Here is a 27363-nt window from a genome sequence, read left to right on the forward strand (position 1 = left end):
TTACAATGAGCCACAGCCATGAGCTGAAATCATACAAAACAAGCAAATGAAAGAAGCAGGCAAAGTACAGTTTGTTTTTTCAAGGAGTACTGTAAGCAGAAGAGGAACAATATATGATGATTTCACAGAACAAAAATTTCTTTTTGATTTTGTTTGACAGTTTGCTAAAGCTAAGATCTTGATCCAGGGGAAAATATCAGTGGCTGCTTGAGCCTTGCAAAACTCTAAGTGAGACTTGATAGCTAAATGCTTTAAGAAATGTCCTGGTTTTGCTGCACAAGGCCAACTTCTACACATTGAAATACTCAGCTCTGGAGTATGGTGAAATTTTTTTACCCTTGCAGTGTCTGCAACACCCTGCTAGCTGTGAGAAATGCCGGAGCTTCAGAAGGAGACAGTCAAATGAGATGATCAAGGAGATTCTCAAGTGAGGATCTTTCGTTAGTCCTCTAACTAACAGTGTGTTTTGTGTGCTTAGGTCACTGTACCAGAAAAAATGGCAATCAGTCCTTCTGTTTGCAAATAAAACTCTATCTAAATGTATTGATAGCAGACAGCAGAATCAATCAGAACTCGCAGAGCACTCAGCCCTGCATTTGTACGTCACGACCCCCCAGAGTTCATCCCTGCGTTCCTTTAGGTTTCAGAGGAATTTGAAGTAGTCAGAACATCAGAACATCCCTCACCACTTTGTAAGACCCAAGACGATATCACTAGTTTTATAGAGAGTTGGTTAAAAGTAGAGTCCTCAGACTATCTACTACAGTCACTAGCAACACAGGTTTGCGGGTTTTTTTTGTTTTGTTTTGTTTTGTTTTTTTTTTTTGTAGAAAGAGCGTGAAAAAAATATCTTTGCTTATACCCTGCTTTTTAAAATTAATTTTGTGAATGACTGGGATTGACAGCATGCAGGATTGATTTTGGGGATATCTACAGAAAGCTGAACAAAAATAACAGACCTCATAATTTGAATACAATAGCAGCATAATCTTTTTGAATCATTCTGATCTGTCCTGTGACCAAGACACTGAAACCTCCGAGTCTAACTTTGAATTGTGCTGATTTTCCTATAGCCCTAAAACTGATGGTTCACACAAAAACAAAGATATATACAACATTCCTCAAAGCCCAGCCGTTCCGTGACTGATTTTGGCAGCACATGCCTGAACCTTTTTTTTTTCTTGTGTTCACTGAAGAACACAATGGCCTGGCCTACAAAACTGCACTAAGCTTCCTTGAGCAGCTCTGAATTTTAATCAGTAGTTTATAAACAGCAGTGATAACCAAGCAATCATCAATGTAAATTGCAGGGTTAAACCATGAAAAGTGTATTTGCTAAAATGTTCTCCTTGTATGAAACCATGTGTTTGGTGGAGGAGGAAAGACACTATTCCTTTATTTTGTGTGTGTGACCCAAAATGGGGACAAGGAAAGGAAATTATTGTCACATACTATGTTTTGTCTTATGAAATCTGACCTGGTATATTGTATATATATCATGAGCTCCATGTCACTATGCTTATTTAAAAAGTTCTAATAAATTTTTCCACATTACCACAAATGCTTTCTCCAAGTGCCAAGTCCCCAGTCATTTGGTTTGATTTATTAATGAGAATTCAATATTGAAGTCTTCAAAGTAACGTACAAAGAAACTGGGAAGGAGGGTATTAAGAACTATCTTCAGTGGCATACATAATTTTGTGCACTCATGTCAGTAAAACCAAAGTTTTTTGTATGATGCTCTCCTTTCTCCACTTAGAGTGCTTTTAATATTTCTATAATATTTGTATGTAGTGATACCTCACACTGAAAAAGAATAATGATGTGCAAGAGATTTGCTGTTGTTCATAATTTGTTCATGAAGGAGGAATAGGAGCCAGACATTTTCTTGTGAAAATAATTTTACAAGCTTATTTAAAATAACATAAAAAGTACAAAACCTGTAAATCATGAGAGATACTGAAAGCTTTCAAGCATATGGTCTAATACAGCACTACACCATGACTCCTCTGTGCTTGACTTTATTTCCCTTGGAATACTGAAAAGAGCTCTGCTTTCCAGCTCCAGGGAACACATCTACTGCCCACTTCTGCACTCATCTCACTTGATTGTGATGGTTCTGTGTTGGATCAGCTTGCTTTTGGGGTTGCCTTTACATGGAAGACAGCTCCCTCCATTGCTTCTCAATTCAGCCTCTAAATCAGCCACAGAAATCACCGTGACTCATTTGAGTCATTAAACACAGTAGTCCAAATGCAACACAGAGATCAAGAAGGAGGTTCTACAAGCCGATGATAACCTTGCATTCTCTCCTTCAGTATCTGAAACCAGTTCTTTGAAACAGAAACCTGACTGAAGCAGATTTTTTGCTTGATCTAGTACAGCAGTTCCAATGTACTTAGACAGAATATGCTCATTAGGAGAATGATTGTGTTCTAATAACTATTAATGGAAATAATTTATATTGAACAGAAGAAGAAGTTTGCCAAAATATGAGGAAAAAGGTAGAATCCTTCTGAACTTGTCACAAGATCTAGTCAAGATAAATAATGATTAGGTCTCTTTCAAGCTGGTCAACTTGTGAACTTGACCTGAAGACTGTTACAATAACTGCATAGTTTTTTGAAACTGGGAAATCAGAATGGGTTATACAACCATTGCTAAAAAAAAACCCTAAATATAGATATGGAATGCAAACATAGGTTGATAACAGCTAATGATACAGACCATGTTACAGAAACCCTTCCAGTTAAATCCAATCTGTCCTCTGCAGAAGTAACCTCAGTCAGACAAAGGGACTACACTTCAATGGTCTCTTCTAGATTAAGTAAAGTGTTTTGATCATTTGACTTTGATAACACAAAACTTGGCTCAATCACAACTAAATTTTAACTCTCACTATTTCTGTGTGCTCAGCCTTAATTCTAGCTCCTCTGTTCCCAGGAGCACCATCCTAAACTTAATCTACCAGTGCTTCCAAGTCTAGATCCTTCACCACTTCCTGTGCCACCTGCAGCCTTCTCCCAAATATGAGGCATAATCTCCTCCAGAAACCTTTGCCAGCATCAGGACTAAATTACACAGTAGACCCTTACTGTCATCACCCCCAATCCTCCTATGGTAATATTTCTAAAATCCAACAATAAGCCAGCCATAAACAGTAGGTCCTTGAAACTAGAGCAGATTTGCATCTTTTGGCCTCTGCCCTAAAGTAAGTATTGAAGTGATTTCTTATTTCATTCCACAAGGTAAATGAATATATGCTCTTGGTTTGAAAGCAATTATTTAATCCAGTCCTGGCCCTAGACTGACAAGGCCCATCAACCTCTCTGCCAAATGCCGGAACATGCATTATCTCCTGCATGCCCTTGCAAGTCCCAGGAAGTCTAGGCTAACCTCCAACCTCATTTTCTTTTGTTAACCTGGACTCTAATCAAATACATTTCTCTCACCAGCAGTTTCTGCCAGTGCTAGATTGCAACAGAGATAATAGTTGTCTGGTGAGCTATAGTGCTCTGTGTAACTCAGCATCCAGTTTTGCTCTCTATCTTATGACTTTTTGGACAATTGGAGGCCAAAATCCTAATCTCAGCAGTAACTCTGCTCAAGAGAACCTGGTCTGTACCATTTCTAAATCAGCCAACAGTACCCACAGCCACCAGCACAAACAAATAGGCAGGCAGTCTCTTCTAGCAGCAGCCCTTAATCAAAGCTTTTCAGCCCTAGCACTACGGAAGACAACATCAATACAAATCCAATCCTAATCCAAATACCTCTGTCAGCCTCCAGACAAACATTTATCTGATCCAACTCTATACATCCCTGATGCAAATCTGTTGATCCCATGCAGACCCTATGAACAAACTTTCATCTTGATACCAGGGGTTGAAAAACAACGTAAACTTTGTCTAGTCTAGATCTAGGCTGACCGTGGTTTCTCCTCCATACCAGTACCAAGCCCGGACAATACGCTTTACTAGGCCTTGTTTTAAACTCACTGATCTTTGCTGCTTCACACCTGAGCCACAGGGCTAGGGCCCTGGCTATGTGAAAACCACAGCCTGTAAAACAAGCCCCAACAGGCTGTGCTTTGCCAGGCCTAACCCTTCCCTGGCAGTCCCTTCTGTCTGTTTCAGTAAGCCTGTAACTCATGTGGTTCATATTTGTGGTGCTGACTGTTTTGAACAGTTGACCAGTGATGACTGTTAACATTACATTATCAGGTGTAGACCCCATCTGACAGTATTGATTCATCCTGCTCAAAGAAGTGCAGATGTATGACATGAACTGGTCACTCCGAGTTTATTTTCTGTCTGAAATCAACAATATTGACAAGCGAGATTTTTTAGCACAGACGGGTGAATGTGTGACAGCACATCAGTGGCAGCTCTGCCAGTAAACAAAAGTCACCCTGTGTGTTATTACTGCTCTGCTCTCTAGATCAGAGTGTCAGCCAGAAAAAATTTCCAGGTGAAAAAGACCTTAATTTCACTAGGAATTTATCAAACATGACACTTTTTTCCTCTTAGGAAAAAGGTATTTCTATTCACGTGAATCAGAATTTTGTATTAAAAACATCACAATGGGGAAATCTTCAGAAGTTAGGAAGAAAAATTGAAGTGGAATGTAAGTTTGCTATCATCTTTTTGAGACCTCCTGCCTTTCAGACATTTGAAGTTATAATGGACATTTGTAATTCTCAAACTATGAATATAAAAAAGAAGAAGATTAAAAACTCCAGTTCTTCTCCCATTTTGTGATAACACCTTCACTTTTAAAAAACTGTATTATTTTTGCCACTTACATATCTTGTGGAAAGATTGCCAGGAGTTTAAGCACATGAGGAATGTACCACTGACTATTACAAAGAAAAGAAATCTACCAATTATACAATTCACCTCCTAGAGCGAAAGTATGAGGTTTCTTCTTGCACTTTTAAAGCACTCCATGTCACCAATAAAGAAACTTAAATATCAGCTTCCACACTGAGTTTCTACTTCTGAATTATATCCAGGTGTCTAACTTGACCTCTCTGAATAAGAGCGTACAGAGTCAATTGAAAAGGATTATAACAGTCATTCTGGAGACAATGGTCATAAAATTAGAGTTCTGCTACAAGTTCATTTAGATCTGTTTTCATAAAACCTGCCTTTTCCCAGGAAAGTAAGTCTTTATACCCGAAGAGATTCCGCTTTGTAAGGAAAACTTGCTAATACCACAGAGAAGTCTCTTATCTGATTTTTTAAAGAAAAGTACTTTACCTTCACAAGCTAAATGCAAAATAGACATGGCTATAGTAAGCATGGAAAGCAGCTGCCAAGTCTGACTTAACTGAGAAGTATGCATGCATTTTGGTACGCCTGCATTAGCCTTATTTGTATGTGCACTCCTATATCCAACAAAATCTAACAAATGAAGCATCCAGAAGATAATAAATTTTGTAAGAAAAATAATTAAATAGTATAGCATAATATCCTTGTTGCATGAAGCAATACCTAGAGTAGCTTCCATAGCTGTTTATTAAAAAACTGTGATTCAACGCAATGAATTTTTAAGTGCCTGATTCAAGACAAAATCTAATGCTAACCTCCAAAAAGATACCACAATTGTGAATCGCAGTTTTCTTTGTGCCTTATCCAATTAAGACGACAGATATGCCAATAAATTAACACCTGCTGGGCCATGCTATTCTGACATTCAAACATTGGAAACACATAGAAGGAACTATTAAAATATTTTAATCTAAACTCAGCGGAGTCTGTTCTGCCTTTTCATAGCCAGCTTGTACACTCATATTGTCCAGATAGTCATTATACAAGTGGGGAACTAGCTTTGATTTAACCAGCACTTCTTCCCTTACTTTAATAGAGAAAGAAATGCAAACATCTATAGGTAAAGGTATTTTCCCTGTCATAAAAGATAACTGTGGAAATACCCAGAACACAGTCCAACCCTCCTGTTACCATTTCAGGGCCACTGGTCTACATGGTCAGCAGTCCCCGACAGGGATGTCCTAACTAACAAGGCTACTTAAAATTCATAGACAGAACAAATAATGCCAAATGAGCAATACTGTTTACATTGTGCTGATGCTCATGATCTGGATATGATCCGTAATACAGGTAAAAGTGTTTTAGACATTTTGAATTGACCAGCATCTGTTTTATTAAGGAATTTTCATTCTGACCTTCAAAGAGAAAGGAACGCATTCTTCAGGTCAGGCTTCTCCTTGTGAACCAGTCCTTCAGCTTGCTTTTAGTGCTGCTAGCACTCCAGATGAGTAGGGGACAGTCTACAGGGCTCTGCTGTTTCCCAAGATAACCCATTCCAGCCCAGCTCAGCTTAACCCAACACAATAACTCATTGCATTTTCCAGTTCATTGTTCGAACTTCTAGCTGCCATCAGTTCTAGGCTAAAGCAAATGTCATCTGCCTCTGGGACCCATGGTGAAAAATTTATGTAGTCCTGGACATGATACAGGTTTTACAGTTTTACAGCTGAAATCCTTCAAGTTGCTTGGACCTACTGGAATAGGATTTATTTTATTGTGATTCCCAAATGTTCATTTTTGTATGTGTATTTTCCTACAGAATGTATGCATTGCTTCCAGCAATGTGTTTTATATTACCTGGAAGAACAGAAATGCTCTAATGGGAGGAAACAATTTTATTCTTATTGCCGGTGCAACACAAAGCAGAACTTCAAAATGACACCATGACTTCTCAAGGAAAGTCATCCCACTTATTTTGGAGCTTGGGGACCTCATTCTCCACTCCCTTACAATCTTCTGTGAAATTACATTAGTATAAACCTCACAGATTACAGGCCAAATATACACACTTTCTTTCTTTGTGCTCATCACAGGCAAAGCAAGCTGAATGTCATTGATTTATAGGTATCTCAGCAGCACAGGCAGAGAGTAATCTGCCTTTCCTGTTATGAGTTCATATTTTCTCTTGAAGGCACATACTCAGTCTCCCAAGAAGTGTCCGATTAGGCTTTCATCAGCTATTTGACTGTAAAGAATTCAATGTAGAGCTCAAGAACTAGCCTGGATTAGGCTTTGTGTTAAATCTCTACTTGAAAATTAAGATCTAGAAAAATCACTCTCATCTTTCTAATGCATCTTGTCTTACTTTATGTTGCTCTAAGATGTCTATGACCAGTGATCCTCACCTTGATAGTGAAGTCTGCTGCGAGAGGCCCAGATATTCTTAATATCTCCTTGTCAGGAAACTTCTGGAAGTCGACACTAGAATTGTCCACGACAAAGGAACCTGTGGAGCTGAGGCTGTTTTCACTCTTCACACCTTGGAGAGTCTTGGTTTCCAAATCTGACAAATGCAAACAAATTAACAGGAAACTGGAACATTATTATTTGCAGTAAGTGTAAGTGAGAGCAGAAAAAGAAAACCAAGACAAAACAGTGGTGGTGCAGACTTGCCTCCTAAATTAATGATACTGCAACTTTTTTGCTCTTTTCCACAGTTTATTCACATTCCCATACATTCCTTTTCTTTTTTTCTCCTCCATCTGCTTTTTGGCTTTGTTCAACCCTTGGATTTTTAACTCTGCATTCACCTCCTCACCCATAGGTCATGTTTTTACTCTCTTACAGACATATTAATCCATTTCTAGTTAGACATAGTTGCTGTCATTTAACTCACTCTCAGTAAGTCACGCTCCTAAGCAGAGCATGACTCAGACCTTGCCCCAGGAGTGCTGGCTTTGTAAAGTTGTTGTTCCTTCTTTCAGTTCGAAGGTGGGTCACTAATCACATGGTGCTGTGGTAGACAATTAACTGAAAGCAAGACATCCAGGAAAGAAAGATCAGTTTGAGAGCAATCCTGCCTCCTCTCCAGAAGCAGTCTGATCCACCCGGGTGGAATAGGAAGGGATGGTGAGTCCTGAATGCCCCTGAGCTCTCCCTCTGGCTCACAAAAAGTGGGCACTAATCCAGATACTGTTTGGTATCAGTTACTTCCAATTGTATAATCATAGTAAACATATTAGATTATTTATTAAATGGAAATCAACAGTCAGAAAGTAGATCTGTTTCATCATCTAGCTAGACTCCTGGCCAACTTCAGGTTTTGCTTTATAGCACATTCACCAGTAAACTGTTTCTTGTATTTATTTCAAAGTGGCAGTGCCCTTCATCATTAAGGGTTGCAAAGCTATAATCCTTTCATATGTATTTGTGAAATTATGCACAAAATCTTATCTCAAACAGAAAGGCAGCTAAGACAAAATCTGAATTAGCTGGGGACGTACTATTAATCTGTGATGGAATAATACTTTCAGAGACAGTAAATGGGAGAAATGTTTTTATGAGCATGTATTAAGCTATTAATTAGGGGAAGAAAAGATAATTGCAGTAATTAGACTGCTTAGCAGGATGGGTCATAGGAATTACTTCATGAAAGAAGTTGCAGTACACTAAGAATTTGCTCTGCATTAATGAATTCCTTGGTTTTCAGTGAGACTAGTCTCTTCCTTTGTGATGGACTTGGCAACATATTAACTCCTGGACAAGCCTGCACGCATCAGGAATAAAGATGGTTTTAAGACTTGTGTATATGTAATTGTCCTCCTGTTGACTTCTCCCACAACCAAAATACACAGTACAAAATAATCCCTCCCCTCCAACTGACCGTAGCTCATATGTATATAAAATCCTGTGATGGGTGAACAGAAAGATTCATGGACATCTGAAATAAGCAAGAGATGTATTTGGACTTTTTCATTTTTACAGAGAGCAGTTGATTCAGGCAGACCCCTCTGATTCAAATCTTTTTGTCCTGAAATGCGATACGGCCTGAGTGAAGACAGCTTTAGATGAGTTTCTCCTGCTAAAATCTCATTTCTGTCTAAGCTGTTTTATAGCTCGATTTCTCTGAAAAAATAATCAAAGCACGATTTTTTTTCTGTGTTGGAAGAGAACACATATACTGGGAAAGAAGACAGGAGAGGAAAGGAAGAGCGAAAATAATTTACTGGGAAAGTAATAACAAGCATAGTGGAGCAGCTTAGGAATACCCGAAGGGCCACTTAAAACTGAAGTACAGGCAGCATTTGAACTCTTAAGAAAAACATAATATGTTTTTTTCTTAGTTTATAACTTCTAATTTGCTGGTCTCTATTCACAGCTCTAAATCTAAAGAACTATTAAAAGGTTAAGGCATGCCCACTGTTTTCTCAACACAAGCAGTAAGCTATGGAAGAGGACCAATAAATCACCTCTTCTTTTGCCACTTGGTATAAGTTCTTTGAGCAAAGGAAATCTGGAGAGAGTGGGAATGATTTGGTGTTCTACCTCCTTGCTGGCACTAATATTTGTATTTACACTGTCAAGCATTTGTATTTACACTGTCCATGCTGCAGGAAAGTCCTATTACCTTTTTAAAAAGCAGAAAGGGAGCCCCATTTATCTAACAATAACTTGTGCTTCTGAGAGGTTATGTAGTACAGTTTGTGGGTTTTCTGACAGTGAATCCCATTTACCAACATTCCACCATTTATTTGCTGCTGATGAAAAAAGGAGCAGCTTTTGAGTTGCTATTGCATTGGAAGGTAAGAGAGAGGGAATCAGGGAGCTTCTATTCAGGAAATAAATAGATTTGACTTCAGCTCTCCTCGTGTATTCTCAAATACTGAAACTCTTCTTCCAGAGAAGAAGGGTACACAGCTGCTGGGATATGCAGCTCCCTTGTCAGATGAAGCAGGGAAGTGCTATAACCACCAAGTGACAGGCTAGGAACAATATCACTACTAAGGAGCATGGTTTGGCTTGTGCATGCTGTTTCTAATCTTCAGACCATGATTTGTGTGTGTGTGTACATGTGCATGTGTGCATGTATCTACGAGAGTGAAAGAGATTATCACAACAAGAAAGTGTTAAAGTCATGAGCAGCTTCACAGCTAAGCTCTGTTACAGGGAAGCTATCCTTTACTGTCCTCAATATTTCTTCACTCAGTGGGATATATTTTATTAACTTTAAACAAAAGCACTTGGCACCAAATGAACCAACCAAAGGATAAGCAAAGAGAAATGACCAAAAAATTATGGAGTGGAAAATGATTCTGCAATGCTAACCAAGCTCTGCTTTGAAATAAGTGTGTACCACTGATGTAACTGGGTCCAAGGAGAGCTTCTGAGGGCAGGACTCATCCCTGTGTTGAAATCAGTGATCTGAGAGAGGGAAACCAGACACTACAGTGTAAACAGAGCACTGTGGGTTAGCAAGGCTTTCTTAAACAAATATACTTCAAATTTTTCTACTTACATAAATGATCGGGTCCTTTCAGCACAAGGCGAACTTGCCTGCTTCCATAAGGGATAGCAACCACCGTATCATCCACTGCAGGAAGGCAAAAGTGCATGGAGTAAATAAGCAAAGAAGTTCCTATCCGTTTTCAAATAAGCAATGAAAGGCAGTCAAAAGACAAGCTTTTGGACCAATTAAGCCTAAGAATTATGAGAGAATTTTAAAAATCTGAAAAAAAGGATTTGTTAAATATGGTAAGAACCCCAAACTGTTGATTTCTTTATTCTCAACTCTTTCACAACCGTTTCTGGATTTCAATAGTAGCTAATAGCTTTCTATTTCACCACAACTCTACTTAAACCACTTCCAAGTCTTTCTAATTGGTTTTTGTGGTGAAGTAGAGAAGCACAAGCCTATTCTGATATTTGAGCCCATTCCTTCTCTTGATTCTCCCAGTTGAGCACTATAGTTTCTCCATGACCTTGCCCATGCTGTGTGATGATCTCCTACTGCCCCTCAGGCATGCCTTCCCTTTCACACCTTTTATTATAATGACTAGAAGTGCTATAATTCTGCTTACCTTTCCACACCACTAACAGAAAGGCCCTCAAAAAACAGAAGCCCATTAGACTGTAATATAAACAGGTGTTAGAACAGGATCTTCCACCTACAAAGCCCGTGGGAGCTTTGCCAACTGTATTTAAACTGAGGTGTGAATTAGAATGTAGGTCACATGCTGCTGTGAGAGTTAGTTAGGTCAGCATTTCTGAAGAGGCAGCAACCTCAGTAATGTTCTGAATGGAGACAGGAAGGAAAGGTATGGAATGATGCTAGAAAGTGCTCCCAGATCTATGCCTGGCTCATGGAATGGGTGCCCAGAGAACGCTGACCTGGATGAACCAGCATGACCATGTTCTTCACTTACCTTTTCCTGTCTTTTCTGCCTCCTTCTCCTATAACCAGACGTTGGGAGAGAAAAGGTACACCTGTCTAAGAGGATTTTTTTTGGGCGGTGGTAAACATGAGAGGAATGAAGGCCCCTTTCACTAGCTGTCCATTAGAACCACTCACATCTGTGTCATGCGATGCCTGCTAGCAAGAACTATAGCTCTGCTCTCCAGCCAATGTGTTGCTTTGCCAGGTGAGGCTAACTCAGCAAATAAAGGCATATTAGCTTGCATCCAAATATATGATCTGGGGCCACAAATTTCTGAGAACAGACCTGACCAACCTGGGAAAACAGTTTCAGCCTAGCTAAATCAGGTTTCTCAGTTACCAGCAAAACTTTATGTTGTCATTTTTATGTCAAAAAGTAAAGAGAGGCTACAGAAAGAGGGAAAACTATGAGAAATGGGGACTTCTTTTAAAGAACACATTAATTTGTCCAGACTAATAATATTTCAAAACTATGAACTAGAACCCATTATACTTAAAATTCATTCATGTGCCACTGGAATTTCTGACACTGTTATGTTGGAAAGTTTCAGTGAGTGAAATAACCATACTTCTGTGGCCTCTTAATATCTCAGAAGTCAGGCAGCAAACCTAGGCAGCCTGATAAATCTGTGTATCACAAGAATTGTGTGGACATAAAACCTGTTTGTGTACCCAGGCTCTTCAGAACATTTGTCATTATTTTAAAAATGTGATTTGATAAGTTTTCTCAACCTATCCAGAAATTTCAGTGCCTCCCAGGACTTCTGTAGCACTGGGGTTAAACTCTATTCAACACACATTCTGCTCATATACATGTCTATAACACACTAATTAGCAAAGATAGAAATCTTTCATTTCTACAGACAATTCCTATTTCCTAATTGAAAAGACAAATATTCAAGTCATTAAATATTGATATTCTAATGTTGAATTTATTGCTGAATTTATTGGTACCATTCTGGCACTCACATTCAAGATACTCAGTGAGATAAATGCACTTTAACCATCTTGGGGAACAAAATCCAGGAGTATGACAAATCATTCTGCTCTGAATGTATCACGTTTATTGGAATGAATCTGGGAAAACTATAACTTCAGTTTTCCAAAAATGTTAATGGTCTTTTTACAAGCCCTATTTAAAAACAGCACTGTGTCATTGTTACATTTTACTGTCTCTCAATTATGAGCTCTGTGCTGGAGAGTGAACAACTAACTCACTCACATGTCACCAAAAAATTGGACAGTCTAAAGATCACGCTAGCTTATATATCATACATAGTTACATCTCTTCTGCCCCAGGGTATTCCTAGGACCATATTTCACCTGATCTTGTCATTGCTTTCATTTGAAATCCTAGCACTGTTTATGTGAAATGCAAAGCTCAGTGGGATTCATGCTTATCACAGTGCTTCCTGCTCTCACAAACTGAGGTTAATAGTGATAAGAAGGAGACATTTCCTGTGAAGAGACATGTGGAAGTAACTATGGGAATATTTAGTCATAGCTCTCCCCATCCATAAGCAGAGAGGCAGATTGTGGAGCAGCTGTGTGGAGCACTCTGAAGGTGCAAAGTATGTTAACAGGCCTTTGGTTTCCTCCAGAGGAGATGCAGAGGAAGGCAAGGGAATGTCTCATACAACTGAGAGGACAGTGACCCAGGGCTGTGAAGAAAGTGCAAGGATTTAGGGAAAGTTTATATGTCAGATACATATGTTATATTCCCATGAGAGATCAGTTTCTGCTGGTTTTGGACTTTGAATCTGGACTTTGTCCAAGTGGTCTAGCTGTCAGTTCCCATGATCAAGAAAGAAGTTGTTTTTATTTCCCCATTACTATTGATATTCAATAGAAATCTGGAACTGGATCTATTTTTGACCACCATGGCAAGAGTAACCAGATAAATATCTATTCTGCCTCAGGATAGAAATTTTTATAAATCTCTATTAAAAGTAATCTACTTCAGTGGTAGATGTCAGTACTTTTTTTTTTTTTTTTACAGAAATACTAACTTTGCACAAGGTGATCATCAGAATTCACCCACTACTTATGGACCAACTCTACATCTCCTTGGTGAATAGAAAGAAGCCTGCTTAAATGTAGCTCATCTCCATAGGAAGATACATACACTCTTTCCAAAAGGAGATATTATTAAAAAAAAAAAATCACTTTATACAGACTTAAAAAGATTGAACCACTGAAGCCCTGGACTAAAAGAAAAGGATATTTCTGGAATGAATGAAGTCCTTTGTAGTTTTGATGGGGTTGGTTGTTTTTTTTTTTTTTTTTTTTTTTGGAATAGGAGCATAGACACAGGTGCTTCCTTTCTCATAAAAATCTAAGAGACTGTTCAACATCACATTGCCTTCTTCCCTGCTATGCTTCTGTTTCTGAGACCACTGGGAGATGTATCTACCCCTATAAATACTGAGGAAGCTGTTCCTGTACCAAGTGCTAAATGTTTAAAAGCTTTATGAATTTCTTTCTAGTACTATCCTTCTCCTATGCCTTTGTATGATATAAACAGCATGGAGAAGGGAACTGGATATGAGCACCAATAAATGAATTCAGTATGACAAGCTCAAGACTGTGTCTGGGATAGTTTTGAGATATAAACAACTTCAAAAACTATTGGAACACTGATGGAATAAAGGCCACTGTCCAATTTCCCTAGCACAGTCCTCAACATTGAATGCTGTCTCTATTAGGAAATAAAAACCCCAGGTGAGCCCACAGAAGACCTCTGCTGATGTCTGGTCAATGCTGCACATGCCTCTTGTGATTTCTCTTGTGTTGCATGGCAGTCCGTCTCACATAGGCTTTTAATGCTCTGTTCATACCATGAACAAAATAGAAGTAATTCTTGAGAAACAAAGATTATTGTACAGAGATAACTTGGAATTAAGCTATTCACTAACCAAATGTAATCCAGTCATTCCAGAAAATAAATCAGGCCCTGATCCCAGATATGTCTATATGGATATGTTTACAATGACAAGTAAGCAAGATGCTGACACAGATGTGAACAGGTATTTCAATAGCACTGAGGAGGTTAAATGCAAAAAATAAAACCAGGGTAAGCTTTTAATTAAAATCTCAGATTTTCACAGCATATACATAATCCATTTGGAAGCAAAGCTCAAAAAGAATTCATATTAATTCACCTATATGAAGGAGAACTGTAAGCATGCCCTTAACAATTGTAAAAAGCCAATTTAAAGGACCACGTACTTTAGATATATTCAAAATTTGTACTGCGTTGCAGTATGTCTGCAGCAGAGGAGAGAATAACATCACGTGGTTTATAAAGAATGCATATAAAATCTGGTTATCTACGTCAGTTGTGTATAAAAATTATTTGCATGCAAATGTGTCTGAACAAACCATTTTTTTCACATTTGTCTCACTGTAAGACTACGCTCTCTGCCATCTGCTCTTCTACCTATACACCATTCTTTAATAGCAAACCACTGGGAGTAGGAACTGTATTTTATTAATATTTTGGTATTGATCATAATACCTGAGTGCCTTTATCCTCAGTAGAAAAGAGGGGAACACCTTTTTTTACCACAAGACAACTGAAAACTAATAAATTATTCCTACAGGAAAATATGTTTGCCAAAAAAAAGTTCTCAAATACTATTGTGTCTCAAACAGCTTGGAGATTTCTGAATCCATTCATGCACTTTGCAGGAACAGTGAGGTAAAAAACACATTACTAAATCTTTGTGAATTGTTTCCTTTGCCCTTTAATGTGCAGTTCTGCCTCAGCAATTGAACTCTTATGAGGATTACTCTTTTCTTTCTTTCTTTCACAAAAAATAGCCTTCCTTCTTCCCTCCCTCCTTCCCTCCCTCCCTCCCTCCTTCCCTCCGTCCCTCCCTCCCTCCCTCCCTCCCTCCCTCCCTCCCTCCCTCCCTCCCTTCCTTCCTCCCTTCCTTCCTCCCTTCATTCCTCCCTTCCTTCCTCCCTTCCTTCCTCCCTCCCTTCCTTCCTCCCTCCCTCCCTTACTCCCTCCCTCTCTTTCTCCCTCCCTTCCTCCCTCCCTTCCTCCCTCCCTCCCTTCCTTCCTTCCTCCCTTCCTTCCTTCCTCCCTTCCCTACCTCCTTCCTCCCTCCCTTCCTCCCTTCCTCTCTCCCTCCCTCCCTCCCTTCCTTCCTTCCTCCCTTCCTCCCTTCCTCCCTCCCTCCCTCCCTTCCTCCCTTCCTTCCTTCCTTCCTTCCTTCCTTCCTTCCTTCCTTCCTTCCTTCCTTCCTTCCTCCCTCCCTCCCTCCCTCCCTCCCTCCCTCCCTCCCTCCCTCCCTCCCTTCCTCCCTCCCTCCCTTCCTCCCGTCCTCCCTTCCTCGCTCCCTCCCTCCCTCCTCTCCTTCCTTCTTTCCCTCTCTCCCTCCCAGTTAATGGACACAGAAGTTGCACTGTGCTTACTGCTGCTCTGTGTGCTCTGCTCCATACCCAAGCACCTATCCTCTGACAGAGAGAAACTTCTGTAAGAAACACTTCCTTCTGCTCCTCACAGGAACTGAATGCTATCTATACAGGAATCCACAAATGTACGTGCATGGTCTTCAGCACATACTACGCAGCTATTTGAATCTTTTAAGTCATGTGCTGTTCAGCACTGGATAAATGCTGGATAGAACTGATTTTATTAAACTCTAATGCCACGGAGTAGAACTGGAGGCAGGTTTGCAGGCTAACACACATGGTTATGCGTTTATGTCTAGGCATGAAAGTACATCTATCTTTTTACCCTTCCTTCAAACTGACCAGACATGCCCTATCTCTCATCCCCAAACTTTTATAGCTCTATCTATGGTGCTGTGATCAAGCTGAAAAGCCTGCCTGGGGCCCAGGATAAACTAACCCTTTCACTGGGGAACACTAACGCTACTTCACGATAGCATTGAAGCTGGCTCAGACAGCGTGTGGGAAAGCCTGCTGGTGTGGTGTGTACGTCTATCAGTACCCATCCATGTATGCACCTCCTGACAGCTTAGGCCCCTCAGTCGAACTCAGGACTGAGCTGTCATGCTCAGCATGCAGGCAGACATGGTCCAACGTGGAATGTTGTGCCAGGCTGGCACCACCATGACCCCAAGGATCCCCACTGCTGCAGAGCAGCATGAACCTCTCTGTTCGAAGCAGCATGGACTGAGTTCTCTGCTAGCCACAACCAGAGTAGTGTTGGTAGACCCAGCTCTTCTAATTCTCCTGCTCCTCCCAAGTAACTGGCTAGCTGAGATGGGGAATACACTGATGACACCTTTCCACAACTGTCTGCCTACCCCCACAGCCAGAGCTATAGTCTGAGCAAGCCTTATTTAACCCAAGAGGGAAGGAACTGTGGGGACAACCAGACTGACCACAACAATTCAACTGCTTAGAGAAAGGATGGGGTGGAATCTAGCTTGCAAGGAATGTGTATTTCACTAAGAGGGGAAGATGGCACTTTACCAGAAGGGACAGCTTACATTTATTTGCTGAGAGCTGGGACTTATACTGGCCTCGAACCAGCCGGCAGGTAGACCCATCACCATTGCAGACCCCACAGTTATCTTCCTTGACTGTGCTTCCCAGCTGGCGGTCACAGCCAACGATCTGGCAAGAAAGAAAGATGTGCAGTTCAACATGAGCACCTACTGACTGACTGCTCAATCCATCTCTGCAACTAATTACTGTCGAATTTCTCTCTCAGCATCTCTAGAGGGCCATAAAGTACCTTAGCAATGAAAGAGGCTGAGCAAATCTGGCTGGGAGTTTGAACGGAATTCAGACATGAGATAGTGAGCAGGTTAGTACTCAATGGCTTTTGCAGTCCAGAGAAAGAAAAGAGTATTGTTGGAGGCTGGGTTTTTTTAGGGCATTGTGAACATTTCTTGGTCAGAGTCTTATCAGTAATTACACTTACAGTTTCACAAAGAAAAAGCCTGAAATAGATAAGAAGACAGATAAGAAGGAGACAGATAGATAATAGAACAGCACAGGTAAATAGCAACATGGCTGAGATTTTAGTGACATTTTACCTGCTATGCAGTTGGGAAAATCATGTGATTTAGTTATATTTGATAATAATCCCATTCCACACTCTCAATGACTGTGTTCAGACATTATTAAAGATCTGATAAAGAAGGAAATGGTTAAGACAAAAAGAACTGAGAGTCAGAAATGCAATTACCTGCTCTGCAACTGGCTTTATGCTTATGTGCAAAATTTCTGGTTCAAAATTTAAAAACTTGACTAGATAAAATAGGCTTCTCAGTTTGCAAAAAAATATAGCTCCCGGGAGAATCAAATACACATTTATAATTAAATACATTTAAAATTAAATTAATGAAATATAAATTTATTTAGCAGAGTGTTAATGTAGGCCTTTTGTTTGAACTTTGAATTCTGCATCCAAGTTATGAATTTTGCACATAAATAATTACAATCCAAGAAATTAAGCAAGTCCACACAGTGTTATAATTATCTTTGTACATACTAGAAAATGAAAGGCCTTTTAGCATTCTGGCGTGCAAAGTAAGCAGTGAAAAAAATAATTGTATATAAGCTCTACTTCAAAGAGTTTGTACTACAACCCTTAGACAAACAGAGAGTATATATAAACACAGGGATTTTTAACAAAGTGCTTGTTTCAGCTTTAAATTTTCCTGCATCTGTGAGTTTCAGTTAAATCAGAGAGCTGGGTCCTAGAAACCAGTAAGAGCAATCAGGATACTTATCATCCAGGCTCATAAAAATCCATGTGTAACTTGCCCACTTACATATTCAGACTAACACTCCTTATTTGTGCAAATCTGCCTGTGCAGAATAGCAGATCTCTGCTAGAGTGAGATGTACTTCCAGGTTTAACACTTTCTCTTAATTTGCCTGTGAAAATGCAGATTTTTATTAATATTCAGTATTTACTTTTAGCAATTCAATTCACATTTCTAACATGATTGTTTTACTAGTAGCATAATAGCAGTTTCCTTCATTATCTGTCATATCGATAGCATAATTAATTTAATTTAAAACATTACAGGTTTAGATTCAGGCTTAATGAAAGCTATTATCAAATCGCTTTGACTTTACCCACTTCTACTGAGGCAGAACTGGATCAGTCTCCTATGCTTCTGCATTGTATTATGATGTCTCCAGGGGAATTAATGAGGGCTAATGGAGTGACAGTCAAGCACAAATGATACATTTCCCTTTAAAATCTAGTCATACCAGACTGTAAGAGACTTTTTATCACATTAGAAACACCATGACAAATAACAGTTAGATACTCGATGCAAAGCTAAGATTATCTTGACTGTGACTGTTCCATACAGAGCTTTCAAGTACAGATAAGTAAATCATATCAGTGATACCATGTAAGATTTAAGTCTACTTTTCTCTGAATAAGAATATCCCTACAGGAGCTGAAGCACCTTTGATGTACACAGACTGGTTTGCTCTAACTTTCATACATGTCTCTGCATAAACAAAATGTGAAAAAATTACTTACAGGATCTGAAAACTGTATGACATACCTACCAAACAGATTAATTTCCTTCAAGCATATTACAGCTCACTAGTGCCTACAGTGACAAGGATCTTGCTGAGGAGCACAGATATCAGAGACCAAAATTCCCTTTCATTTCTGCTTATAACATATTTTATATTCACACAATGATTCAGTCTACAGTCGCATCAAAATCTGCATGCCTTTCCGTATTTTGAAAGTAAAACGTGAACTGCCTGGATGTGAAAAGGACTGAATCTTAAATCCAGGTATGAGGCAATTCATTTCGAAACCTGCCTTTACTTTTTAAAGCCTTTTTAACTTTATGCATTATCAGCTCACGCATTGCCATGGGCTGCAGTCTGGTTAAAGTTAATTTATAAATTGAGCAATTTGGAGCTGGGTCACAACTTGTAGAGCTGGAAATCTCAGTGGGAAAGAAAATTATCCTGAGGGTCATTGCTCTTTTTGAGATTGACAGCCATTGCCAGTATATAGCATAAAAATAATTATTTTGCTGAAATGCTGTATTTCAAATGGAAGTATGAGCAAAATGAGGCCTCTTGTGAACACCAAAACTTATGTACAAAATGTGTTTTAATCTTCCTGAATTTGGCAGTCTCTCAGACAATTTTATGCTATTAGAAATCTTGATGAAATTAAATAAATTCCTTGTTTCTCTCTGAGGTGCCTGCACACCTTTTTGCTTTACTCTGCTTTACTCTGTTGGTTTTTTTTTTTTTTTTTCCTTTTTCCCTTCACTACCTAAGGAAATCCTTCTTCCATCTTTTGGAGGTGATTACATTCAGGGAAAAGGTTGGTAGTGTTTGCAATGGCATCACCGGTGCTTTGACATGGAAAACACTACCCCAGACCTCTTTGGTTACTTTTTAGTAGCTCTTACGTGAAAACATTATATAGGCTGAACTTTTATGAAAGCAAAAGATCAGACAAGGAAATATTGAAGTGCTCTTGAAAAAATACAGTTCGTGAGAATAATAATTTTGTCTCTATGAGCAGAAGAAACATAGGTATGGCTGAGTTGAGATTAGAATATGTAATTTCTGTAACATTATTTTCACTCTGCACCAAGGCTGCAGAGAACTCTGCAAAAGATGAAAGTGTGGGTGAAAACATCCCCCAAAAAATCTTCAGAGAGTTAGCAAGGAACAGCAAGGCAAAATTGTTTCTTTCAGCTTTCACTCATAACATGAACAAAACTCAGAGGGGAGGTTTTTGAAATTGCTGTTATCAGGGATGCCAAAGATAGAACACACCAGGAGAGACCCAGATCTCAGGAAAAGTAGATTTACTTACGCTGTAGAGCTAGAAAAGCCTGTTGAGACCCTGAGCTATGGGCATACTCATCTGACTAGATGTTTTTTAATTGGTTTTTAATCATACCAGAAAGAATAGTTTCTGCAATATTACATATTTCTAAGTCTATATCCGAAGAAAGTTCCAAATTCTGGGGAATACTTTCAGTGCATTCTGTGTGGTCACTTCTATAACTTCTACAACTGAAATTCCTGTAATTTTGGCAATATATTCTGCAGTAATGTAAATATTTTTTGGTTTTGAGGACTCATCATGAAAACAAGCACCATGGAAGATACTGCTTGATCAGCTTGGAAGGCAAAGGAGTGAATGAGGATATTGTACTTCTAATCTGCAGTTCAGAGTAACGGTTTGGTGGACAAGGTTTGTAACAAAAAACCAGAGGTCTGGGAAATACTTCACTCCCTGAAAAGCTTTGAAATGTCAGCTCCTCATCTTGGTTTGAAACTAGAATGAAAGCTGAAATTTTGAAGTTTCTGTGGGATGGAGACTTCCTTTTCTAATGTATTCTAGTTCCAGTCTTAACATATCCTGGAGGGTTTAGGGAGATCAAGTCTATTTCAATCTGTAAGGGCTGGGAAGGAAGCTCCCATCAGGAATGAAGATGGATTACTGCAACAAGTTGTGCCTGGAAATGTTCTGAAGTAAGCAGTTTTCATACTCATTTCTATTACATGCTAAGCTTCCTTCCCTTAAAGCAGGGTAATGAAGCACAGACTTTCCACACTGAAATCTTCTGAGTTTCAAATTGCTGAAGTGCGGTCAGAGGCTTGAACTGCAGATTGTTACTGCACAAAATGTCAGAAGCAGCTCCATTCAGTTCCCTGACAATCTAATCCAAACCCCATTAAAATCAAGAAAATGCACTTATAAGTTCAACAGGCTTTGGATGAAGCTCTAAAGGTGTTCTTATGAAGCTCTTTGCTGTTATGGTTAAATGCCCTCATAGCAGTACAGGCAGATCATGCAGAGCTCTGGAGGTCTCTCAGTGTATGGAAGATGTCAGCCACGCAGTACTAGAGGGAGGAAATCACAGGTGAGTACCAACTCCCTGCCCAGTTCTTTACCAGCTCTGAAGTGAGCTCATTTTTTATTCTCTTTGTGGGTTTCGCATAAAAAAAGTTAGCAACAGAAAGCCAGAATAATAACAGCTAATCCCTAGTTGGCCGAGTCTGTATTGTTTTCTGGCATAAGATACCACAATTCTGCTCAGAGGTAAAGATTCCATATTATATTTTATGCTGAAGTCCCATACTTCCTGCTGAGTTTGATTCTCCCCCCTCCACTTCAGCATTTACTCTGCTGACAGCTAGTGAGTTGGCAAAACAGAAAAATAGGGATATTCCTGATTCTGAGATACACAAGCAAAATAATTTTTGCAGGACACTACAGGAAAAAGTTGGAAATGAAGTTAGCAGAGCAACTGCTCATGTATAGTTTAAAGGCATCAGGCTAAAAGTCCCACAACAGGAGTTGGAACTAACTTGCTGAGTGCGTGCATGAATGTTATGTGTGTCTGTGTTCCCCTTGTGGACTTGAACTCTGGCTCATTTTAGCAGATTTTTCCAGAAATACAACTGGACCAGCAACAACAGGTTCTGCTTCAGCCTTGCTAGCCTGGAAATGCCCTGAAGTAAGAAGTTTTCATAATAATTTCTATTCAGTATTAAGAAACTCTGGGCAGGAAATAATGTAATAAAGCAAGCTTGCAAATCTAGCCAATTATAAATAAATCTCTCTGTTTTTCAAAGGGCATGTCTGCAGTTCAAACACAAGAAGTTCTGAGAATCTGAGAAAAACAAAGTTGCCCTTCACATGGATAGTAATGTGGGGCTCAATATGGGACTTGTGTTGATTGTCACTGCTCAGCTGAAGAAAGTTTTGGATCAGAGCCACTGTTTCAACTGGGTCCAAAATCCTGCTTTACAATCGGGATGAAGATCTGTTGTACTTTTTGATTTATTGTGGAGAGAACAAGCTCCGGGCTGTACAGCAAACTGGAACCGGAGTAGTGTCTGTGATACAGGGATTTGCAACCCCTGTTGAAGTGGTATCTGCCCTTCTGTTCACTGACACCTTGTGATGACAGTTCACAGCCTGCCAACATTATCTTGTGACAGGCAGTCTTATGCAGCACCAAGCACCAAGCAGAATCCTCCTGTGTTCCAACGAATTTAGGTGAAAGCACACTGCAATCAACAACTATAATTGAAGACACTAAGATTTTCAGAATGATAAGGTGATTTGTAACCAAGCTTGTAACAGCAGGCCCAGTGACACGTGCAATCAATGTATTCGCTTGACACTTGAGCCAAACACAACTTGCAACTGTTCAGGCAATGTAAACAAACTTCAGTCACTGATCAGTAGCCAAATTGTTAAACATGATCACTGAAGTAACTGAGATCCACCTTGCAATGCACTAAGCATGTGGCTGGCCAGCTCAGCGGTTTTTTTGTTGCATAATGTCTTATCTACAACTGATGCACCAGAACTGATTTGCAGATCTTGCTTGGTATCTACCCTATCAAGTCATCATTCCCAGCTGGCAAGGGTTCCCTGTTATTACTATTTCGAAGCCTAGACTAAGACCTCTGTGGTGCCTTCACCTGACCTGCATGTCAGACACAATTGAGAATCAGCTATTCAGCCAAACCTCTAGAAGCAAAAAACACCCAGCAGCAGAATGAACTCAAGAGAAATTCCTATTTGTCAGGCTTCCCTCAGCGAAAAGAATAAATGTAACCTCATTCTGAAACTGCACCTGACTTAGAAAGAAGCAATTAAATCAATTTAAAAGCTACAACTTCTAAATGAGGACTTATAGAGGCACTAAAATACTGGATGTGGGAAAATGGCAACTCCTATCCTCATATGCAAATTTCATTAGAAGGATAAAAAAGATTGAATTTTTCAGGTTCAGTCATAAATAATTGACCAATTAACTGTGTGGGCCAACACAGGAGAGCCCACAGATGTGGAAATGAAGCCCTATCTCATTCATCCTCTGACAACATGGAAATTAGGGTTATCATTCTGTAAGGAGCAACACATAAACATAATTAAATTCCAAGAGTTTATAAATGGATGACAAAAAGAAGAGGCTTTTGTGATTATTCATGTGCACTTTTCCATTTCATTCACACTTTTCTTTGGTTTTGGTTGGACTTGAGTTCACATAGCCATATTCTGCCAGAGTAAGAATGATTTTCTGCTTTATTCTTTCATACTTGTGCTCTTGTTGACGAAAGAGAATAAAAAACCCTTTTTTTTTTTTTTCTTTTTTTTTAGCAAGTGCTCTATAGCAGGCCATTATTGAAATGCTTGATTTTCTCTTAAAGAATGGCACATCCTGTCTGCATAGATGGCTTTCTTAGCATTTCCAGGGGAAAGATTTGCCAGGTTTTGTAGAAGATGGGTATAATACAACAGAAGGTGATTGCAAAGGCTGTTATAAGTCAAAATTCATCAAGGCAGCTCTCCTTCAGCTTCCTTAGAAAAACATCCTTGAGAAAACAAAAGTAAATCCAACAAAGTCTGCCCCCTGGACCCATTCTCTTCTCCTAGACCATGAATCACTAAATTATAAAAGCATTTAACTGGCACTTGTGACACACTACATTTGACTTTGTCCTTTGCCAGCTCTGGTGACTTCATGACATGCTTGATATTCCCACTCAGACCTTTCCTCTGTTGGGTGTCCCTACTCACACAGGTGTTTTTTGTTGGTATGAGCTGGTGCTCTGTCCAGGATACAGCTGCAGTGCCTTGCTACTAACAGTGCCAGCACCGACTTCTGGTGCTTCAAGCAGTCACGTAATCTGAGTTATCAAGTAAAGGACTTCACCCACAGTTTAAATACTTGAAAGAGACTGCATGTCCCCAAACTACTGCTGAAACTCTTCAGTCTATACGGTATTCCAACCTGTTGCTCAGTGTGTAAGAGCAGCGCATGCAAGCTGTATGAGAAGACGCTTGGGACAACAGAGGAAACTAGCTGAAATACCTGCAGCCCTGCCTTGTTCTGGATTTTCACAGTAGCTAGGAGCCTTGCAATGGTCTTTGTTGAGAACCACACATCTGTTTTGGTGGGAACTCTCAAAACTGCCCAGTGAGTGCTGACATTTTGTTGTCTTGGCACAGCACTAAATCCACTGTACCACGGTACACACCTCAGGTTTTTAGATGTGCTAAGGAAATACTTGGACATAGATGACTTCATGGTAACTGTAACAGAACCCTCAGGAGTCTCCAAGCTGCTCTTTTGAATTTCTTCTCTTTGCTAAGCCCCTAAAATTACAATGTTCCTCCTTCCCCCACCCCAGCAAAGTGAGGTGTTCTATGTGCTGCTGGTCAAAGACATACCCACAGTCGACAGTTTGTCTACTTGGGAGTAACAGCCGTTATTGTTTCTGTTGAAAGACTAGAACAAAATGTCTTTACAGTGGTGTCAATCTCTGTTGGACCATAAAATGGAAAGCTGAGAGCTCAGTGCAGGGGAGTGGAGTTCTAATAATGCAAATGTGGATTCTTTCACACAATAAACATATCCTCATTTCCTTGCCACTCTGCCACAAAAATGTTGTTACCTGGCACGATGATAGCAATTTAAGTATTTGGCTATCACACTTATGAGTCATTAGGTTCTCCACCCCACTCCTTTCTGTGTGCTGGAAAGATGTCATGTTGGGGGAAAAGCTATTTCTTTCATCTCAGAACAATGATATTAATCAACAAGAAAACAAAATTAAGATTTGTTATCCGTAGAACGTGAGGTAGATAAGGATGGAGAGTACTAGACAAAAAGTTCAATCAGCAGTTCAGCTATTCAGGCTGACAAAGTTCAGAAGCACATGATCACAAGAAACCAAAATTTCAGTAATTTCTGAAATGTTATCTCCCCATAAGGCATCTAGATTTGAATACATTAAAAAAAAAAAAAAAAGGATTAATTTTGAGTATTTAGGCCCAGTAGCCTGGTGCAGACATCAGAAACTGGAAAACCATTATAATCATCATGTCAAAAGGCTGGGCTAAACTGAAAGACAACTTAGAACTGATCCTGTTATAGTGCTTTCTTCTTGTCTGAGGAAAAATAGTCACCCTCTTGCCTGAATAATACAGCTATTATTACACCTTTTGCATTTTTCTTCTGGTGTTTTATAGCTCAGAAAAAAAAAAATACAGCTACAAACAGAAGCCAGAAATAGCTGAACTACAGGAGACTGAAATCCCAGCAACATGTAAATACCTAGACTTCTTTTTCTCCCAATGCTTTCCTTTGTTTTAACCTGACTTCTGTCACAGTTTTGGCAGAAGAAAAAGATCATTACTGGAAGCTGTCATGGGGGACTGAATGCCTCTAAAAAGGAATACACATTGGTAGAAACACAAATGATGCCTGTTTGTAGAGAATTAATGAAACAAAGGCCATTCATTTCTCTACTTTGACATCAAATGGGCAAATGACAGGCACTTTCAGTCCTCTTGGGTGAATGTAAAACAGCAACACAGGTAATAATCTCTTCCTGGAAATTACCGTGTCTCAGAGTTTTCACAGTTAGATAATATGCCAAATTCAACTGTAGAAAAATGGAATCTTGTCAAAATAAGCACATGATCCCCAGTGTTACTAGTAACAAACATGGATGAGAATAACTTTTAATATTACAGGATGGAAAAACGCAGGGCATTTTCTTCCAGGGCTTCAGACAGGATAGGAAAGAGTCCTGGCTTTCTCCTTCCTTCAGATTGGAAGTGAAGGGTCTGAAGAGGGCATGCAAAGAAATGAGGTCCCAAGCTAAGGGAGGACTAGGAACAGGCATGGGCCCAGGTGCCAATTTCTGCAGCAGTGTCCCCAGTGCATCCCACAGCAACGGTCATGGCCCAAAACAGTTTCATGAGCCCTCAAGAGCCTGCTGAGGTGACCACTTAATCTATGTTCTTTAAATCCTTATTTTACCTGTATCAAGCCAGTGCCAGTGAGTACAATATCCATTCACCAACACACCAAACACAGTGTTAAGTGGCACTGTTTGTATTTGGACTGAGTTGGAAAAAGGAAAAGATCCATGCAACAACACCTTGTAGAAGGAAAAGAGACTATGCATCCTGAAATTATGATAGACGGGCAATATAGCATAGTTGTCTATCTAAAGGAGAGCAGATATTTCAACCCTTCTGACATTATGCACCAGCCAGTGTAATCTCTGTCTCTGGTGAAAAAAATTAGAAAAGCATACATACCTACATAACCATTGAAGTATGCACATATATATATATATATAACGTAATAACATGGTAACTATGTAGTGGGAAAACTATATAACAAAAATATCTTTACTGTAAAAAAGCCTACAAAAAAGTCTATGAAGAAGGATATGGGAAGAGATAGGTGTGGAAGCTTCAAACTCCTATGCTCATTTCTCACATTTTTGTATGTTCTTAATTCACCTATTAAATCTACAGACCATACCAATCAAAACAGAATATGACCATCCAGAAAGTGAATGTCCATTCACAATCAATTTCTTCGCCTATCACAGATTTATAACAGCAAATAAATAACATCAAAATAGTAACCAACAGTACTTGATAATCTTTGAAACAAGTATGCTTTATTAATGAAGAAGCTCTATGAAACTATCCTTAATATACTGCTAGAAAAATATTTTTAACTCACTTCATTCACTGCCTCAGTTTGAGATGCATGATAGTTGTGGAAATTCAACATAGGTTTTTTTGGCTACAATTCCATTGCAATACTGACTTCAAAAATAAACAAGCTGTAGCTATCTATTGCATTCTAGTAAATAATCTTTTCTGTGTGTTTTTTTTTTTTTTTTTTTTTTTTAACTCTGTGGTTTTCAGCCTGTGTCCACAGTATGCTGGTGTCCATGAATTGACCAATTATGTTACACGTACTTTTCATTGTCTGTGAAAGGTAACTTGGGTAATTAAGCTTGTTGTCAGCTAACTTGAATTCACTATGCAGCTGAGCACAAGAAAGGTATTAGGAATCAATAAATCAGAAAATTTAAAACTATGTCTAGTAGTATTTAGTAGCAGAACTGTAAAGAGCAATTTAATACTGTCATAAATAATAGATGTTAAGTTAAGCATTTTTGGGATGCACCTCTCTTTAACAACTTGTAAAACTGAAATAATGTAACTGAGAAGGTTTTTGGGAGAAGAAACAAAAGTGCTTTTCCCAATCCTGAACAACTTTTCTTGTAGTGACAAACTTACTTAAAGGCCTCAAAAGAAATTATCAGCTTTTTAATCATTGGATCTAATTGTGGTATTAGGGATATAATATGATTCATTCTTTTGTT

The 27363-nt window shown here is 39.2% G+C and overlaps 1 protein-coding gene and 1 long non-coding RNA gene across 6 annotated transcripts in view; one reads left to right on the forward strand and one right to left on the reverse strand.

Moving 5' to 3' along the window:
* The window catches only part of ADAMTSL1 (ADAMTS like 1), a 443632-nt gene that overhangs the window by 120475 nt on the left and 295794 nt on the right, over nucleotides 1–27363 (reverse strand). For all 3 annotated transcript variants that reach the window (XM_071802344.1, XM_071802343.1, XM_071802345.1), the window contains 3 exons: nucleotides 16674–16800; nucleotides 10288–10362; nucleotides 7178–7335 (listed from right to left, as the gene is read on the reverse strand). In XM_071802344.1, coding sequence (XP_071658445.1) covers nucleotides 7178–7335; nucleotides 10288–10362; nucleotides 16674–16800 — 360 coding nt within the window. The remainder of the gene's footprint in view (nucleotides 1–7177; nucleotides 7336–10287; nucleotides 10363–16673; nucleotides 16801–27363) is intronic.
* Nucleotides 7835–26845, forward strand: LOC139826461 (uncharacterized). 3 transcript variants are annotated; one of them, XR_011736538.1, is made up of 5 exons: nucleotides 7835–7901; nucleotides 20274–20392; nucleotides 20982–21065; nucleotides 21586–21662; nucleotides 21781–26845. It is a non-coding gene; the product is annotated as an uncharacterized lncRNA (long non-coding RNA). The 3 variants fall into 3 exon arrangements; XR_011736539.1 differs by having other exon boundaries at nucleotides 21589–21662; XR_011736540.1 differs by lacking the exon at nucleotides 20982–21065 and having other exon boundaries at nucleotides 21589–21662.

This window comes from Patagioenas fasciata, chromosome Z, assembly GCF_037038585.1.
Source record: "Patagioenas fasciata isolate bPatFas1 chromosome Z, bPatFas1.hap1, whole genome shotgun sequence".
NCBI lineage: Eukaryota > Metazoa > Chordata > Aves > Columbiformes > Columbidae > Patagioenas > Patagioenas fasciata.